General features: G+C 40.5%; 2 protein-coding genes, 1 long non-coding RNA gene and 1 pseudogene across 6 annotated transcripts in view; 1 reads left to right on the forward strand and 3 right to left on the reverse strand.

Annotated features, from left to right (window-relative positions):
• Positions 1–4,569, reverse strand: part of LOC139808527 (uncharacterized) — a 200,278-nt gene extending 195,709 nt beyond the window's left edge. Inside the window, exons 1-2 of the long non-coding RNA XR_011730889.1 lie at positions 4,429–4,569; positions 3,935–3,976 (exon numbers count right to left, since the gene is read on the reverse strand). This is a non-coding gene — a long non-coding RNA (uncharacterized lncRNA). The remainder of the gene's footprint in view (positions 1–3,934; positions 3,977–4,428) is intronic.
• Positions 1–17,969, forward strand: part of LOC139808516 (uncharacterized) — a 333,331-nt gene that overhangs the window by 271,461 nt on the left and 43,901 nt on the right. For 2 of the 4 annotated variants that reach the window (XM_071770576.1, XM_071770574.1), the window contains one exon: positions 8,695–8,779. The exons of 1 other annotated variant lie outside the window; for it this stretch is intronic. The gene's annotated coding sequence lies outside the window, so the exon portion shown is untranslated. Of the gene's footprint in view, positions 1–5,592; positions 5,732–8,694; positions 8,780–17,969 lie in introns of those variants that run through there. One more of the 4 variants, XM_071770575.1, reaches the window with a different exon arrangement.
• On the reverse strand, positions 14,793–17,881 carry LOC139808123 (maltase 1-like; annotated as a pseudogene).
• On the reverse strand, positions 15,095–15,466 carry LOC139808157 (uncharacterized). Its single transcript, XM_071769816.1, has one exon. It carries the CDS (start codon positions 15,464–15,466, stop codon positions 15,095–15,097), a length of 372 nt encoding a protein of 123 aa, XP_071625917.1.

The following is a 17,969-nucleotide window of genomic DNA, read 5'->3' on the forward strand; positions in this document are numbered from 1 at the left end:
TGGGGCAACTGCAGGAATAGAAAAACGCAGCTATCTCTTTTATGAAAAAAAATTGTGTATAGTATTTTCATACTTTGTTTTCTGTAACGTTCTGTGTAGATAAAAATTTATTTACTCCTCTATCGCACGTTTAATATGAGAAGCAAAAAAGCTTTTAAAAATTTCATGTTTAACATATTTAATATTTTGATGGTCAACAATATAACGGGCGCTACTATACTGATACGTGAAAAGCTCGGAGCAAAAAAAGGTTCATTATTTTTAAATTTTATTTTATATATTTTTCTACTTAAAATGGATCTTGCAAATTATGAACTTGGCTCATTCCCGGCGCTTCGAAACTTTAACAGTTCGGTGAAGTAGAAACTCATGTAAAACGCCAAAATGCAGAAAACGAATAAGAAGAACTAGTTTAGACATGTTACTCTAATTTTTCTTTGAATAATTTTTGGTTAAATTTTTGTGTAGTCTGGAGCTTGTGACAAATATTTGCCACAAAAACCCTTTTCTATAGCGAAGCTACTTCGCGGCATAACATATTTTGTATGTATTATACAGAGCGTAAACGGTGGGTCATCATTGGCGCACGTGCTCCAAGTACATTAGTCTCATTTCACCGATGGACATTTCCTACCGGTCCATCCGGCAAAAGTGGCCACGTCCATCCATCCGTACTGCATATCATCACCGCTCATGAAATACGACGCAGGTCCGAGATCCGTGTTATCATCGCACTAAATCATCCAGACATGCTACCCAAGCGTGGAGTCTCTTTAATGTCTCTTTATATGCAGGCATCATTAAATTATCCCAAAAATTATTATCTCCGTTACTATCGCGAGAATGTGTAAGAAAACACAGCTGAGTCATTCGCGTGAAATAGCACGCGACTCGAATTTTGATATTTCAAAAAAAAAAAAACTCCTGGCACGCGAAACTGTCGCACCGTGTCTTGTTAATCGCGAGATATGATCCTCGTGGTTATTCTCATCTGGAGCACTTCCAAACTATCGAGCGTGGCAGCTTTACTTCATAAACCAGTCGACATCGCGTTATGATAATAGCGTTATGAATAATATATGCGCCATAGGCGTATAGTAAGAGCATATTTGTCATCCCGCGTGTATGTATCTAGCAATAGAGGTTCGCACACCGGATATTGGTTATCAAGGGCAGCTATAATCATATGGGAGTTCTCGCCGATATTGCTACTTCAGCGTGCTGCAGTATGTTTTTCTTTGTATCCTCAAACGTGTGTATCCTGGAATATAAATTTCACGCCTACATTTCGTGATTTTTATATCGTAGAAAAATGCGCGTTTCAATGAAAATAATTATTTTTTATTTATAACAATATTAATATTTATAACTATAAAATGGTACAATTTTATTCGACATTGAAGGCTTCCCGAAATAAGACGAATGTAAATCAAGAAGGAAAAGGAGCTCCGGATGTAAGAGATTACTTTTGATCTCCGTTAGTATGTAAATAATAACTATATATATGAAATTACATGAATATGCTGACAAAATATTCCGCGAACCAAGAGCGAAGTCTGGCTCCTTTGAGATAGTTCGCTCTGCCACGGGGTATTTGAATGTCAATCGATTGATCTGAGTTTCGCCTTCGAATATATGAGAAGCTCGAGATGAAATATCCTGCGAAATATCCGCGGAAAGGCAAGACAAAGCTTGTGCTGCATCAGTCGATGTAGCGCACAGATGTCGGTGACGTACGACCGCATATCGATTGGTGCACTTCACCGACTGCAGCACCAGTAGGCTAAGAAGCTTTCGCTTGAACTATCGATGCAACGTACCGTATAAATGTCCTAACGATCTCTTTGTTTCCGAACGCGCAACGAGAAATCCGCGGAGCCACTGACATTTGATCCAAAGCTTGCAGGTACAAGTAATAACACAAAGTTGAGTTCTATGTAGCGAGATATGCACTGGAGCCCGTTTTTCGATAGAACCATCTATTTACTGTCTGTATATAAGCTGGATCAGATTTCTTACACTGTTACTCATCGTATTTAACTAACATCTAACTAGTTTTTTCTAATTAGATAAATAAGTGCCTCAAGCACAAGTAATTTCTAAGTGTTTTAAAAATTTTACTAAAATACATACGTAATTTTATAGGTAATAGCCAGAGCGGGAGATGGTAATTTAATAAAAATTAAGGAAATAAACTAACTGCACGCATTATTGTGAATTACATGTTTTTTGCTGGTTAAATAGTAATTTTGTTACGTCACGAGAGAGAATCTATTTGACTTAACACTATAACATGAGAAGGACTTCCCTAATCCAGAAATTAGCCGTCACAACCACACCCGTTTCCCGTCACGTACAATATATGTAGAGCGATTATTATGTGGTAATTAGAAATTAACAGTACTGATGAGCTACACAATAAATACATTTATGAAGTGGGATAATCGGATGAAAAGAAAACTTCATTACGTTGGGAATAAAGGATTATGCATTTTCATTACACAGCATAATTAACATATCCAATATACAAATTTTTAATGAAACATTCGGTTAAAATTTCAGCGAAACGAGAAACGAGCGTGCGGAGATTAAGTAAAAACTGATTGTTTTGCCTCGTAATGTTGCGGGCACAGCGTTTTTGAGTTTTTGAACCATTTGAGAAATTCTAAATTATTCACGGAAATGGGTGGACGTGCGAACGAAACAATGTCTCGAGCCTATCAACCGCAAGCGAGTCGTTAATAGATAATGAGTGAGCTCACTGTCATTCGCCTTTATTCGCGCGTCAACGTAAAATGGACGCGTCTATAGCGAGCTGTTGAGGGGTGAATTGGATCTGTATTTCCGTACAACCGCGCGCGCGAGCGCTACAGAGCTAGCTAGTTGTGCAGCCCGGCTTAGAATAGAATTGGAACCGAATTTCTATCTCGGTACACCGTTTTCCGGAGCAAAAGTGGCTTTCCCGGCGGTCTCTCGCCGCAAAAGAAAAACGAATGCGCGCGGATGTAAATCCTGCCGCGTACGACACGAATAAATCACCGAAAAAAACTTTTCTAGAAGTTCATTCAACTCCTCCTGCCGACATTCAGCGAGGATAAAAGCTCACTTCTCTCCCCCTCTCCTTCCCGGCTCACGTGAGCGCACGGCACCCGCCTGTCTTACATTCTTACACGAGAACTCTTGCATGAAACTCATGTTATACGATCAGCGATCTCACACTACGATCGGTAACAAACTTTTCATTATATCCCTCCCCCCTAGTCAAATTTTGCGATGTTCGATACCTCGCAGCCATTGCAGCCGCTGCGTATTTATTTCGTTTTTTTTTTTTAATCCGCGTGTATTTAAATCTGAATTATTTCTCGCTAACGCGAAATGCGCTATCAACCCTTTCATTTTGCGGCGTTCTTTGAAGGCAGAAAGAAACTTCGTCGGGAACGCTGATTGGCGGCGCGTTGGAAAGAACTGTCAGCGAGTAAGGACCTACGGTCGCTTTTTCTTTTCCCTCCCATTCCCTGCGGACGTTCGAGCGAACTTCTACCGTGGATGCGATTACCATTTTATCGAGTCTGATTTGCGAGCACTTTACACGAACCTTGTTACTGCATGGGCATTGTGAACGAAGGGCTGCACTTACTAGCATTGTCGTTGCTCCTTCAAAGATTTAGTCGGACCTATGGTGGTGGGAAAAGGAGGTGGGAACACGTGTGGATGTAAATGTGTAAATGTTGCATGTAACGTAAACCGCGCACACTTACACGACGTGACACGCTATACCACGGTATATTCGGGCGTTTGTTATCACCGGCTACCGGCTACGATCGATCATGTCCGGCGAAGAAAAATACGGGTAAGGCTCTGTATCAGTGATATCAGAATGGGGCAGCTTTCTGCCGAAACATTGCCTTGACATTGAATTAAAAAAATAACTCACCGGCCGATGCGCAGCAGCGGAGTTTGAAACCCTGGCGTTGATCTGTAACATAAATATTTTCACACATTAAAACGGTGTCCACAAGAGAATCGATCAATACTTGAAGTAAATAATTATCGCGCCGGCGTTAAATTTTTCAGACGTCATTTTAACAGATATCTGATTTTTAAATAATAATACTAAAACAATCGCGGCCGCCGCGAGCGGTTGCGTATTCCCGCATTCCGCAACTCTTTCGCATAATTAATCGTGCGATGCGAATAACCGCGAAAAATCGTGCAAGTAATATTAACGATTGAGCGAATAAGAGAGACGCAACGTTCGTGACGTAATATTCCTTCTCGCATATGCCGGAGTAGCCGGAATTAAACCTCGAGCGGTATTGTACGAGTAACGAATATCACGTAACGGGCGAATCAAGTGTCGCGCTTGAGAAAGTATTAACGAAATTCGCCACGGAGCAACAAAATAATGAACGAATAACTATTACTCACCCCACTGTCGCTCCGCCGTTACCCGATGCCTCCCTGGCCTCCTCCTCCTCCCCTTTTCGGTCGTCCGTCCGTCGCACTCACTCACGAAAATATCGTTCAGGCACGAAAATAACGACGCTTATGATCGCGCGACATTTGCACGGCACTTCCGGTATTAATCTCGCGACGCGACGCGTACTTTCTTACACGGTGACGGGATAATCACGGCGGAGAAGCTACGAACGAAACTGTACGATCCACCTGACGCTCGCGGCCCGTCCACGGATGTCCCGCAGGTGGACGACAACATGGCAGAGATAATTTCGCAAATCACGCGGCCAACTTCACTCGCCGTTTCGCCGGGAGCAACCGTCGCGTCGCGGTCGCCGCGAGATCCGTGCTCCGAAAACGACGCGACGGCAACTTCATACCGAAGCCGCGCGACGCGACGCGACGCAAGTCAAGTTGACGGTTGAGAAAAGCGAGATCGAGATCATCCGAAAGAACGTGATCGATAACATATTTGATATATCACACTTTGGTGTAATCGCCGAATAGCCGGCCCCAACTTTTCCCGATTTATGTATTTCGGGACGGGATCGCGGTGCGGGCGACGCCGGACGCGGGCGGCTCGGCGCGCAGCGTGCGACACAAACAAGTGCTGGGCCTGGAGTGGGGGTAGGCTCCTACGCATTCCGGCATTCACCCCAACCCCACTCGATCCCCACCACCGTTCAAGTTGCCGAGGCCGAGACGCCGCGCCGCGGCCGTTAGCCACGTTCGCGCCGCCGCTCCGCTCGCGGTCCCAGGCCCATTTTACCATCGCTGCTTTCAGATTGTAACGCGGAGTAGTACACGAATTATATCGCAATGCGTAAAAGTAAATGCCCTCTGCCCGGGGCATTACGTTCGTTGTTCAAAGTGCGAAAAAGTGTGCGGAAGCAGCAAGTGCGTATCGTTCTCGCGACGGTTGCTCCAGACGAGTGAAGTTGGTCGCGCGATTCGCGAAATTCTCTCCGCCATGTAGCGTCTACTTGCGAGAGATTTATGGGTCGACACGGGCGTCGAGCGGATCGCATACCTTCGTTCGTAGCTTCTTCGCCGTAATTCTTTTATCGCGGTATAACCAAGTACGCGTCGCGCGTCGCGAGATTAATACCGGGAGTGCCGTGCGAGTGTCGTGCGATCATTAGCGACGATATTTTCGGGCGTGAACGAGATCTTTTCGTGAGTGTTCCGACGGAGATGCGACAACGGCGGAGGTCTGTGAAGGGAAGGAGGAGGCCTGGGAGGAGGCATCGGGCGACGGCGGGGCGACCGTGAGGTGAGCAATTGCTATTCGTTCGTTATTTTATCATTTACCTGCACGATTTTTTCGCGGTACGTGACGAACACTCGTGTTGCCGAGAAGCCACACGGCCTTGTTCTGATATTTGTGGTATGTACCGGCGGATGCGGCATAACACGCGAATCTTCTGCAATTGATTAACGGAGGACGGAGGCGTCGGGATACAATGGGTAAACAACATATGCCGTTGAATTTCAATTTCGTGAGTCGATCAATGTTTACCGGCGTCTCATAGTTTCGGTTATCGCGAGCTCGCGCGCGGTGTGTTTGCACGTGACGAATGTACTCTCGGTAATGCGCAAATAAATCGATTTCAATCATAAACAGCGGTTGAATCGCACGAAGGAAACTTTCGGCAAACAATTGTTTCATTATCATCGCAAATTAATACAAACACGTGTCGATATGCGTATTATTGCGGGAGCGATTCCGGCACGCCAATTCCCCCGCTAGGTATAATTTCCAATTTATCAGTAAACGAGATATGGGCATGTCGGTCGCGGCGGATTCCGTAATGTGGATTTTGTAGTAAACTTGCAGATGTACTTCCCCCAGGAACGAAAAACACGATAGGGTGAACAGGGGCGCAATTACGCAACGCAAAACTTGTATGAGGAAGCTTTATAGAAATTTCGTTATTCGATATTCCTTTTATTGCCGCGACTCCGAAATAAAATTCCTGCTCTCTCGCTCTCGCGCGACGCGCACAAAAGGAGAGCGCGGATCGCTTTCCTCGTACGTTTATACGCGATATTATATTAAAATTGTCCTTTTGAACGACGCACATTGCGTATCTATAATTGGGGATAGTTCTCCTTTATTAAGCGACAGCATTTGTCATCCAAACACACGGCCAAGTGGACCATCGTGGAGTGAGTGCCTTCCGTGTATATATAACCGCGCTGCACGGTTAATAACAAGTTTCGTCGTCGAAACGGCGAAGAGAGATACGAAACACCGGCGTCCTATCGCGTCGCATTGTAAACTGCAAACGTACTCGTGAACTCCGTCGCGGCACCTTCTCTCAAAGACGGGTAGACGGTAGACGCTAACGAATGGCATGGAAACGAGCCCGCGTAGCTTAATCCGAGGGATCCCCTTTTGTATTACCATACCGCTGAGTAACGGTAATAAAGATACGAGAGGGGCGGTAGCTATATGCTTAGCATTTCTTCATCCCGTCGCGTCGCTCTCGCCGAGAAGAACGGCGGGGCGTTCTTTGCGCGAAAAAACCACCAGGCAAAATTCGCCGACGGGGCAATCAGGCGTAATTGCGCGCGGAAATGCAAAACATAATCACCGGCGGAATCCTATTTTTCCGACTTCTCTCGGAAAGCAACCGGAAGGGTCGGTTGAGGGGGAGGGAGGGCACTAGTCATGCGAGATTCGTAATTACGCCGCGTAATTACCAGATAATAGATAGGCAGGCGAGTATCCTCGTTTTTCTTTCGCCACACGTCGGGAAAACGTGCCGCCGCCGTCATTGGGTGCAAAGCGCATGCTGCTCCTTTAAATCTTCCGGCGTAACGAAAAAAGGGGCACTTCTACTAAGTGAATTTTAAAGCGGCCCGCAGAAGCCCGTTAGCGGTGGAAGTTTGAGGTTGTTGATAACGACCACATTACGACCACTTTAAACGATCGATGAAATTCTGATAACGACTCGAGAATACCAAAGGAACTGCAGAAGTGTGAGATTAACCAAAATAATAGGATTTATTTAAAAATTACGATCAGCGAAGTTTAGAATATTTAAATAAAAATATATTAAAAATATTATAGAAAACTTCGTATATTTAATATCAATTTTATTTCGCGATAATTTTTCAATATGTAATTGTTTTTCCTCTCTGTACAAAATGCAGTCGTATATTTCCTTTTGGTTAAAATGCCAGACCCTTTTTCGATATAAACAGTCCCTTTTCGTCTGGCGCCGTTTCACTGGTAAATCGTTCGCAAACTTTTTCGGCGGTTCATACGAAATCCCGATATACGTTGATTCGCGTGAATCCGCTGATGATTACCGACACCTGCCCGTGTTCCGCGTGAAAATCCGATTAGATCCGGTTTAAAATCGATGGTGACCGACGCGGGGATCTATTCGCGACGGACCGAGTGTATACCGGCGAGGGTCAGCGCCAGCGTCAGAGCGCAGTGGTGGTGGGCAGTTTGGGGGCAAGCGTGTTTGAACTCGGTCGAAGGGCGGATAGCGTGTTGTGGACCGGAGGGGGTGGGGGAGGAGAGCGAGACGGACGTGCGGCTTGCAATTACCATTCATTACTTTGTTGGGGCCAATTGACATAACTGATTGGTATTCGGCACCCCGTGCCACCCTCAAAGGACCCTACCGACCGTCACGAAGGGGGCTAATGTAGTTAAGTTACGTCTGCGCAGCGAGCTACGTACATTTCCGATCGCGTCGTCCACGTACGTTCACGGCGTCGCACTCGCAGAGTTAAATCACGGGTATACAGCATTCTTTTAAGAATTAATACGATTTCAAGCGTGGCGAACCTCGCGGATCGTGCATGAAGATCTAATCTCGTCGCGTCGCGTCGGAGAGATATGTGCTTTCGCGCGTTCTTTCCTTTTCAATTTATTTTATTTTTTGTCTCTTTTCTTTTTACAATTAGTCTTTCGGCAAGCGTAGCTGATTCCTAACCGCTAATTTAATTTAGAACGTACCGGGCTTTTCAGTCCATCTCGGCTTTCTCGAAACTTGTCAACTCTGTAGCTGTAAGTAAGTTTGCGTAAAATTTAATTCAACATCAGAAAAACGCGCGGTAAACGCTGAGATAATTTTAAATCTGATAAAAACTGATGTATATTTATGATTGTCATATTGAGAAATCGGTGATGTTATTGTTTTATCGTTCCACAAATAAATAATATATTTTATGTTTCCATCAATCTAAAACCAAAAATCTTTTCTCTCGTTGCAGAATTCTTGCGTGGCAGGATGGTGTTTGCGACGTAGATATTCTGCGTAACGCCTACCGACAACTTTCGAAGGGCGCGCAAAGCCAGGTAAATAACAATGAGTCTGTTAGTAAGTAACTTTGTAATAATTGTTAGGAAAGTAATATTTGCATCTCAATTACTATGCACAAAGTGTAGCATGCGTATAACGTTACGTTCGCTGTAATCGATATACCTTCTTATACAAGTTGCGTTAAATCGCTATAACTCACCGTTAATCAATCTTTCAAACAATATTGAAGTGATTCGAGAAACTTATGAATAAGTTAAGTTAAAATAAGATTAGTACGTAAGAACCTTGCATTTTAAATCATTTGCCTCCCCCCCCAAAACGACGAATTTTTACCAATGCCCGCGACTCCGATAAATATATAAATCTCTAAAATCAAGCGTTTCTTTTTATGATATAATTTTTCTTCTACCTCTCGAAGCTCTTATTCCACAAATCTAACCGGCTATCACAACTTAAATCGAAATCTTTTTCCTCGACCAAGCACTATTTCTGCAAGAAGGAGGTACACGAGGAATGGAAAGTCAACTGATAAATAGTTCCTAATGTTTCTCCGCTTCGTGTTTCTCTCTCTTCGTGGTACGACGCGCCGAGTACACTTACGTCTGCAAGAATTTCGGGCTCGCTTAGCTCCGTTCTCAAGAGAAATTCTAACTTACCGTTAAAAGAAGCGAAGCGAAAAATTCTGCTTCATTGCGAACGGATGACATTTCCCTTCGCGGGAGGAAACGCTCTCGGCGGCATTCCGCGTTCCTTATCGCGGCAATGTGGAACCATCATTTCCCTGGAAAAGCCCTTTTAGAATGATCGCAGAATGAAAGGACGGATATTTAAAGGAGCTGCTAGAATTACGTTCCAAGCGCCTCGCCAGGCTCGAAACTTCGCGGGAGAGCGAGTAAAATTTGATATAAATTTTAATTAAAACGATCCGTAAAATAATTATGATCCTGAGCAACCTTTTAACATGCATTATACCTACCGTAATTACGTAAAATTTTTGATCATACGTATCCCATTGCTGATGGAATTTATCTAAAATTTATTTTTGTTAAAAAGATTGAATTGATAATTTATTTCATGTGTTGCACAATTCAAGATAACAATTTTTGTGATCAAGGAATTCTATTGAACTTTTTCAAGACACATTTAGATAATATAAATACTCAAAAGACTATAGCATACCATAGCCTCTTAGATAAGTTTTCAGACGTCGTTTAGATATTTCTTAATGTTATTTTCCTTGCTATATACGATACCGTTCCACTGAAATGGCGTATGTATAATTTCTTCGATATTTTATCGAGTATAAGAAGTGGGAGTTTTACTTTAGACGTTATCTCATGATAATACGTTCTCAGGAACGCATTGTGAAAAGAAATGTATTTTGAAGTAAAGCACATTCAGTACTGTGTAACGTTATTCATTGCTGCGCGTCAGCTGTTTTCAAAGTCGACAGTACAGCGTCTTTGAGTGAAACGGACATGTGAATGAATCTTAAAAATATTCATGTTGAATGGAAAGCCGTTATGGTCAAAATGCCGTATCGCTATATCGATATAAAATGCAAGGTAATCTCGACCGTAATTTGTTACAATTGTAATTCAATTAATTGCATATCCTTTTTCCTCGTACTCTCAATATTACTTAAAACGATTGCGACTGTTCGATTTTGCCGAGACTCCTAGATTAACGCTATTCTGTTTCTCACACATAAACATCGCGGACAAATCAAGGCTTTGTCGCGAGGCGCGATACAACACCGGAATAGCACAGTATTGCACGTCAATGACAACGTTTACACGACCCACTTTACGCCGGCTTAGTGTACTAGCTTAGTGTATCCCGAGTGTTAAATGTAGTATAGACCGTGATTTTACGCTGTGGTCACTACACCCGTGTAATTACGTGTCCGTACTAGAGGATGGATGTAAAGTCGCAATATGCTGGAAACGTGAGAATTTCGAATTTAAAAGTCACCTGATATTTATTACGAAAAGGAATGTGTTCGTTTGAGAGAAAATACCCAAAATAAACTTCGAAAATAGTATGGAGTTTATTTTGTCGATATTGATAATTTATATAGTAGTCTAAATCTCTAGTAAGAGAGAAAACACACGTACACCTATGTAACGCATTATATTATGTACTGCGAGTACTCCAGTATCATGAAAATAATATAGAAGCTTGAGAGATATCAAAGGATGTCTCGAAAACTGTATATGAGGAATTATGGCACCCTACAGGTCCATTAGATGTCTATATAAAGGTGTATTAGATTTTTGTATTGTCTCGATGCCTTTGTAAAGCACGACACGGTTTCCCAGATCACGAAAATTGCAATTTCGAATTGTGCAAAAAAACAAAAACACAAATAAATTGTCAATTTAATTTCTCTTTTTTAATCCAATTAATCCGATGTTGGGATGGTTTCCCTTCGCGCTATGCCTGAATACAAATCGACCGCCATAGCCGATGACTCTTATTGCAAAACGGCAAAACGATAGAAACGTGCGCTTCAAAAGAGTATTCGATACGCACTGCATTGCACGTATCCATCGCACACACGTCTCCCTTTTCCGCATTTATTTCCGTTCATGTCGTCGAATACACGCGTGCCGATGTTCAATGAACGTATTAAAAACACGATATATTTATAAATCGAAATGGAAAAAGCGATTGCGTTATCATACGTCAAAAGTTCAGTCAATAATGCGCGAGCAACATCACCGGGAACAATGAAAATAAAGTTTAATTGACGTTGCGCAACAAACCCATGTGCCGTACATACTTTCATACGAAAGAGCATTTTTACTGAATTGTATTATTAATAAATATGTTACGTTCAGATCCTGTAACATTCTGGCAAAACGACAACGTTTCGGAAATTCGCGAGTATATTATTCTGCAATATATGTGAAACGATTAAGGATAAGTGACACGGGTCTGCAAAGTTTCAAAAGTATCCTAAATTTTGAATTTCTTTGGAAAGAAATGCTATTGTTTATTTTTACTCAGACCGATATCCTCGTTCCTTCCTATTCTTCCGTGTGCAATTAATAATTCAATTGCATTTGCACGCGGACGGAAGAACCGTTAGCCACTACATCGGATTTGACACATTATTATTTCACGGAAAAGCTAATTAATATGTCGACGAGGTATGCAAAACAAAGCCTCATTTTCGCGATCGATCAATGATTCGGGACAATGTAATTATCAGCTCCATTTACACCATTGACAGTGATGATTCATTATTGGGTAAGAGGTGAGCGGTGAGCGGACCATATGCGCCGCTATTTTTATGGAACCATTATGAAAAGCTTGCCTAATTCAGTCTGATGTCATTAACGTCTGCGATTCGGCGATAAATTATTCAGGATAATTGGATTCAGGGCGTGCATAAAATCCACTTAGTATATGGCGCCCATTCAGTAAGGGGTAGTCGCGGCACATGCACATAAAAAGGGGGAGAGGTCGGGCTAATGCTCGGACAGAGATTATTTTATGCTAGGCTCTATATGGCGAGCGTTATAAATCGGCGCTATACGTGAATGGCCATAGATAGCGTGGTGTTTAATAGTTACCCATACAGCATATCGTGCATAATAATACTATTCAGATGTTACTAATCCTCCTGTGAGCTCGCAATTGTAATCATAAAAGTGACGTAACGTATCATAAAATGAAATTTCATTTCCATGAAAATATTGATTTATTAATATTGCCTAATATCATCACTCAGATTTATTTAGATAACATTTTTTTACCAGGACTGTTAATAAAATCAGTCAATCTAACACTCATATGCATTTCTACTTACGTATTCTCTGTTTTGTTATCCGCAGCATTTTAATAATTGCTTTGTCCGTTGCACGCCAGTTACTTTGTTACTGTTGAAGAGGGCCTTACAAAGGTCCGTTTGCAAATACGCCGATCTTTAACATCGCAGATTGCATTCGTGCGTCTTGCTGCATTATTAAATGAAACGCGAAACAATTTCTACGAAACGAAGGCACGCCTAGTACACCATCTCAGTCGTGTTGCCTCGTACTGCAGTACGCACGGCATACAAACAAACATTTTTCATTTAGAATACTTTTAAATATCAAAGAGCGCTCATACTGGAGGCAAGGAAAGAACGCAATTCTCCGCGGGCTGCCGCTGTCCGTATCGCGGACTGATTTCTGCTTGGACGTTCTTGGATCCACTACCTGCAGGAAGCTGAAAATAAAACTAGAAAACGAATGTGCAGCCGAGAAAGGGCACGCATGGAGAAATGAGAATGGGAATATGCGAATTAATTAAGAGTTTGTGAATTACCAGCGGGGGAACATGGTACGGCAGAACAGTACAAAGTTCATACCAAATATTCTCAGTCGCGGTCCGCGCGGTCGTATGAACTTGAAAGAAGAAAACGAAGAGAGATAGCGCAGCTGAAGATGCGAGCTCCGCCGCGCCGATTCACCATGCTCCGCGGGCGTATGCCGGCACATGCACGTTATACATGCACGATATACAAACGAAACCGCTGCAGAGCGAGAGTGGTGCATCTCTTCTAGCTGTCTCGGGGACGAGAGAACGGCGGAGAGAGGACTCCGAGACAGAAGAGGTTGAAGAATGTGCACTCAGCGTGATTGGTGCTGCGCGCCGGTGCATAGTGCCGGCTGTCGGCATGAAAACTCGAGAATTTTTCCAACTACTCATGTGCACACAGCACGAGGACGTGCGTGCAAGCTCTGCCTCTCGCCGCGTGGCGTCTTAGCTACCTTAGCTGATCGAAACTATCGGCTTTCCTGTCGTAAAATCTATTTTCTACCTCCGCACTCCGCTTTCCTATTTTCGTTCTAGCATGCGTATAGCGAAAAATATGTAAGTTTCAGCAGTCAGCACCCCTCGGTTAAACACACAGACTTTTGCTAGACGAACGATTTTATACTATGTATTCTAGAGGAGTTTGGACAATATTGTGATAACATGATTAATAGAATACCTTAGTTTACACAGGTTTGTCTCAAAAGTGATAATGGTAGATACGTTGAGAAAGAAACTTTTAATTTTGTTGATGCATTTTTCACGCACCAAATTTTTAATCCTTTTCACAGCACCCAGTGTTGTATTTTGTTAAGCCGCTTTAAATGATATCGTAAATCAGACAGATGCCCAAATTCTGCTTGTCTTGTTATATTTGCCGAACAACAAAGCGAATTTGTATTGGGATTTTACAGAGAGATTTTCCAGTAATAAAATAATATTCGGCATGTTGCTATTGGTTTATTCGCGTAGATATAAACAACAAACAACGCTCGCAAGTTGTAATGTAAATCGGGTTGAATAAAGCACCGTCAGCATTTGTCAAAGGTTAATATTTATCGAAAGATCATTCTCACGTTGCTATTGCAGCCACCACAAAATCAAATGTTATCACGATTCGGAGCTATGCGATTGTAACATGTTGCCATTTCGTATGTTATAAGCGACGAACAAGAAAATGCAATATAATTAACTACTATGATATTTAGTGAACTGAATATAATTTAAATGCATACTAAGTATGAGCATACACGGGTATAATTAGAATTTCTCACTCCTTTAAACACGCGCGTTTGATATCTATTGTAACGTTTATTTCACAAAAGTTATTCCTTATCGCTTCCGTAACTGTAATTAGTAATAAAAAGTATATTATTTTTATTATTTATAAAAAACATAGAATTAAATAATTGTCGTTTTTATTTTGTGAAATATTTTTCCACAGAATATAAATTAAATGGTCTTTATTAATTAAAAGAAAAAAGAAAGTTGTATTTTTAACTAACTCACATAAAGCCTTAATAAAAATAAATGAAATCGAAGTTAATATTGTATTTATAAAAAAAAATTAATTGTACAATTGAAAAAAATAAATTATTACTTCATTATTACTGAAGAAAACTGAATTAAGAATTCAATCTCTATATATCTTTTTAGTATGGATTTATATAGGAAAAAATTTTGTAAAGTTGGGTAACTTTTTTTAAAAAATTATTTTACTAAACAACAACAAATATGGAATCGAGCACATTTATTAATAATCAACCGTTAATGGACAACCAATAATTTCGGCAAATTTACTTTCACTGTTATCTATTATAAAACATATTTCCTTCTCTAGAATATTTGCATTCGCAGTTTTACGTAAAACGAACTTCTAAAATATACTTTATAAGTGGCTTATGTATGTTGCATACATAAGTCCGAAACTTCGTGTTACCGGACGGTTATATCCGTGAACATAACATAGGCAGGAGTTTAAACCAAATCTGCTGTGGTGAGCACAACGGAGGCCGAACCGAGCATAGTGATGCAAGTCGTACCTATCGACGTGCGATCCTGCCAGCATCTCGGAATGCACTGAGCACATAGACTATCAACTGCTCTGGAATATTCATCCGGATCCTGGAGTCTACGGCGGTGTCCGGCGTGTTGGCGAAGTTAACCATAAACGCCACGACGGATGCACCGTGTCGTCGTACCACTCCTAGGATTTCCTCGGTGACCAACACGGTCTGCAGGGAGCCCCGCTCGACAACGGGTTTCCTTTTCAAACGCGACAAAGATTTGAATACATTGTAGTGCAACACGGCCTTTTGCGCCACCAAATTTAGAGTCTTGTATAATTGCTGTTCACCGAAAGCTATATTTTTTTTTGCTGACGCTGGTGCTGTTGTATACCATTGAAAAGACATTCTTGCTAGGTCTTTCAATTTTAAATGATATCTTTAAGTGCATTCAAATAAAAAATAATATAACGCCAGTAGAAGATAACATCTTAGATACAAGAACATTTTTAAAAATATTTTTATATATTAAATAAAAGATGTTCTTTAAGAAATATAAATGCACTACAAAATTAGTTGATAAAATTTGAAAATGCGTGAACCATTATATATGAATACTTTTTTGTTTTAAAGATAAATAACGCGTAGTGTACAATACAAAGTTGTACAACTGGTTTTAACATTGTTGATGAAAATAACAGAAATGTTAATAGAATTACTTTTTAACAAATTAAATTAGGAATTCTTATAATAGGTAGAGATTACGTTGAATATATTTACATTATTTAATTAGCAGTTTTTGCAACAAAGAGCATAATACAATATAATGATATTATAAAATGCAAAATATCTAGAACACTCGGAAATAAAATAATGCATTTATAGATATCATTTCAAATCTATTGTTAGATACGTGATTTTGTCCAAGTTTATCTTCATTCATGATACCCTGTCGGGTCCAGCGACACATCCGATAGGATCCTTGGTTTCCACGTACGTGAAATTCTTATCGAGCGTACTGATCTCGTCACCGTTGTAAATCACGCTCACGCCGGATAAAATGGTCGCCCGGTATGGAAAGTTGATCGACTCGTCGAATCTAGAAGTCGCGTGATGATTATCACGATTGTCTCCTATCTAATTCACAATATAGGATCGTTAGGTATATTGTTCATCAGCGATCGATGAGACGTTTAAGAAATCGACCACTTTATATCAGTCGCTTTAAGTGATTATCCAGTAATTCTTTCCACGTCTTGAGAAGTTCTTAAGTCTTGAGAAGATTTCGCGTGTAAATGTGATCCAAAAAGTTTCATAATCATCGTCCGATATTCTTGGCACATTTTTTCGAGGTTTGTCTAGATAATGTATACTATACATCCTCAAGCAAGTAACTGATAGCATCAATGCGAGAACATCCGCATTCCGATCTAGCTAGAAATTCAACACGTTCCTCATTTCACGTTGCAATGTAACGCTACGATAGTTGAGATCTGTCTAAGTAACGTTGAACTGATGCAGATGGTTTCCGTGCCGAGTTTCATTCCCAGGCGAGGTCTTGGACGACACTCAACCAATTTGGTGGTTTCCTAGTGTCGTTCGCTATTAGCACGTCACGCCAGATATACTCGTAGGGCTTGATCCGTTGGACGCTTTTTTTGAATTATTTGTGCTTGTGAGAGGTGTGGTTTGACACGAAATCGAAGATTACTTTCAGCCCGAGGGACCTTTGTCTTCGCCACGAGTTTGTCAAAGTTAGTTAAAGCATCGTAATCCTTGTCGACGTCAATATAATTAGCGGTGTCGTAGCCAAAATCGAATTGCGGGCTAGTATCTATAGATCGTTGACAGCCAGAGCGCATCGGCGCCAATGTCCGTGATGTGTTTCAATCTGCTCGTGATGTAATTCAAATCTCCTATACCGTCTCTATTACTGTTCTTGAAACTTCTTAGATAGACTTGGTACATCATCGTTCTTGGTATAGCACTATATTAATGCTTGCCCGTTCTTTCGACTGACACGGAAGTTAAAACAACCAACGCTGCGCTGAAGATACACGAGCGAAACATATTAATGACTGATTCGATTATCGAATCTAATACGCTTTTATACATGCGACAATTTAACATTAAAAAAATTTATAGCAGATGTCTCTAATTAGAATATCTATTATTATTTTTATTTGATAAGTTCAATAATTGCAAATAATCGTATCCAGAAATTACTGATAACGTTTATATTCTTTATGATAACGTCATGATAGTCTGATACTAGATAAGTTTCTCTCTTATATAATTGTTTTTATAATATCAAGAAGCACCATAATTTTTAATAAAAATATTTATTGCGTTTAATAAAAAAAATTATTGTAATTATATCGTTGAAATTTATGTTATAATGAGTAAAAAGTACATAATTGTGAATTGGGACATTGTTTTGAACTTATTCTACAAAAATATAACTTTGCAAAACAGAAATATTTTATATGGATGAATTAATTTGTACAAATATGTAATGTGAAAAAGTTATGTACCTTAATATGCTACACATAGAAAAGAATAATTAAAATCGCGCTTTGATAGGATGCCGTAGGATGATAATCATTTTCATGTAATTCTGCCATAGCAATTAATTTAAAAAATGTACTTTATTAAAAAAAAATTAGTAGAGAAAAAATAAAGTAACATTTTGAAGTAGCGATAATGGAAAATTAATTATTAAGATAACAAGAAACAACTGACAATGAGTTAAAAATTCAATAAATATTATTTTAGCATAAATTTCTATTTATATTCTTCTGGATGCGATTATACCTCATGTACTAGAAAGCAATCAAAGAAATTATTCTTATTCCGGCTAAAATAAAATTTAATCTATCAAACAAAAATACACATTTACAGATATATAGAT

The sequence above is a fragment of the Temnothorax longispinosus genome, chromosome 2 (genome assembly GCF_030848805.1).
Source record: "Temnothorax longispinosus isolate EJ_2023e chromosome 2, Tlon_JGU_v1, whole genome shotgun sequence".
Taxonomy (NCBI): Eukaryota; Metazoa; Arthropoda; class Insecta; order Hymenoptera; family Formicidae; genus Temnothorax; species Temnothorax longispinosus.

Excerpts from the sequence above, each read along its gene's own strand:
- LOC139808157 (XM_071769816.1), bottom strand. The coding sequence starts at position 15,466 with ATGTCTTTTCAATGGTATACAACAGCACCAGCGTCAGCAAAAAAAAAT.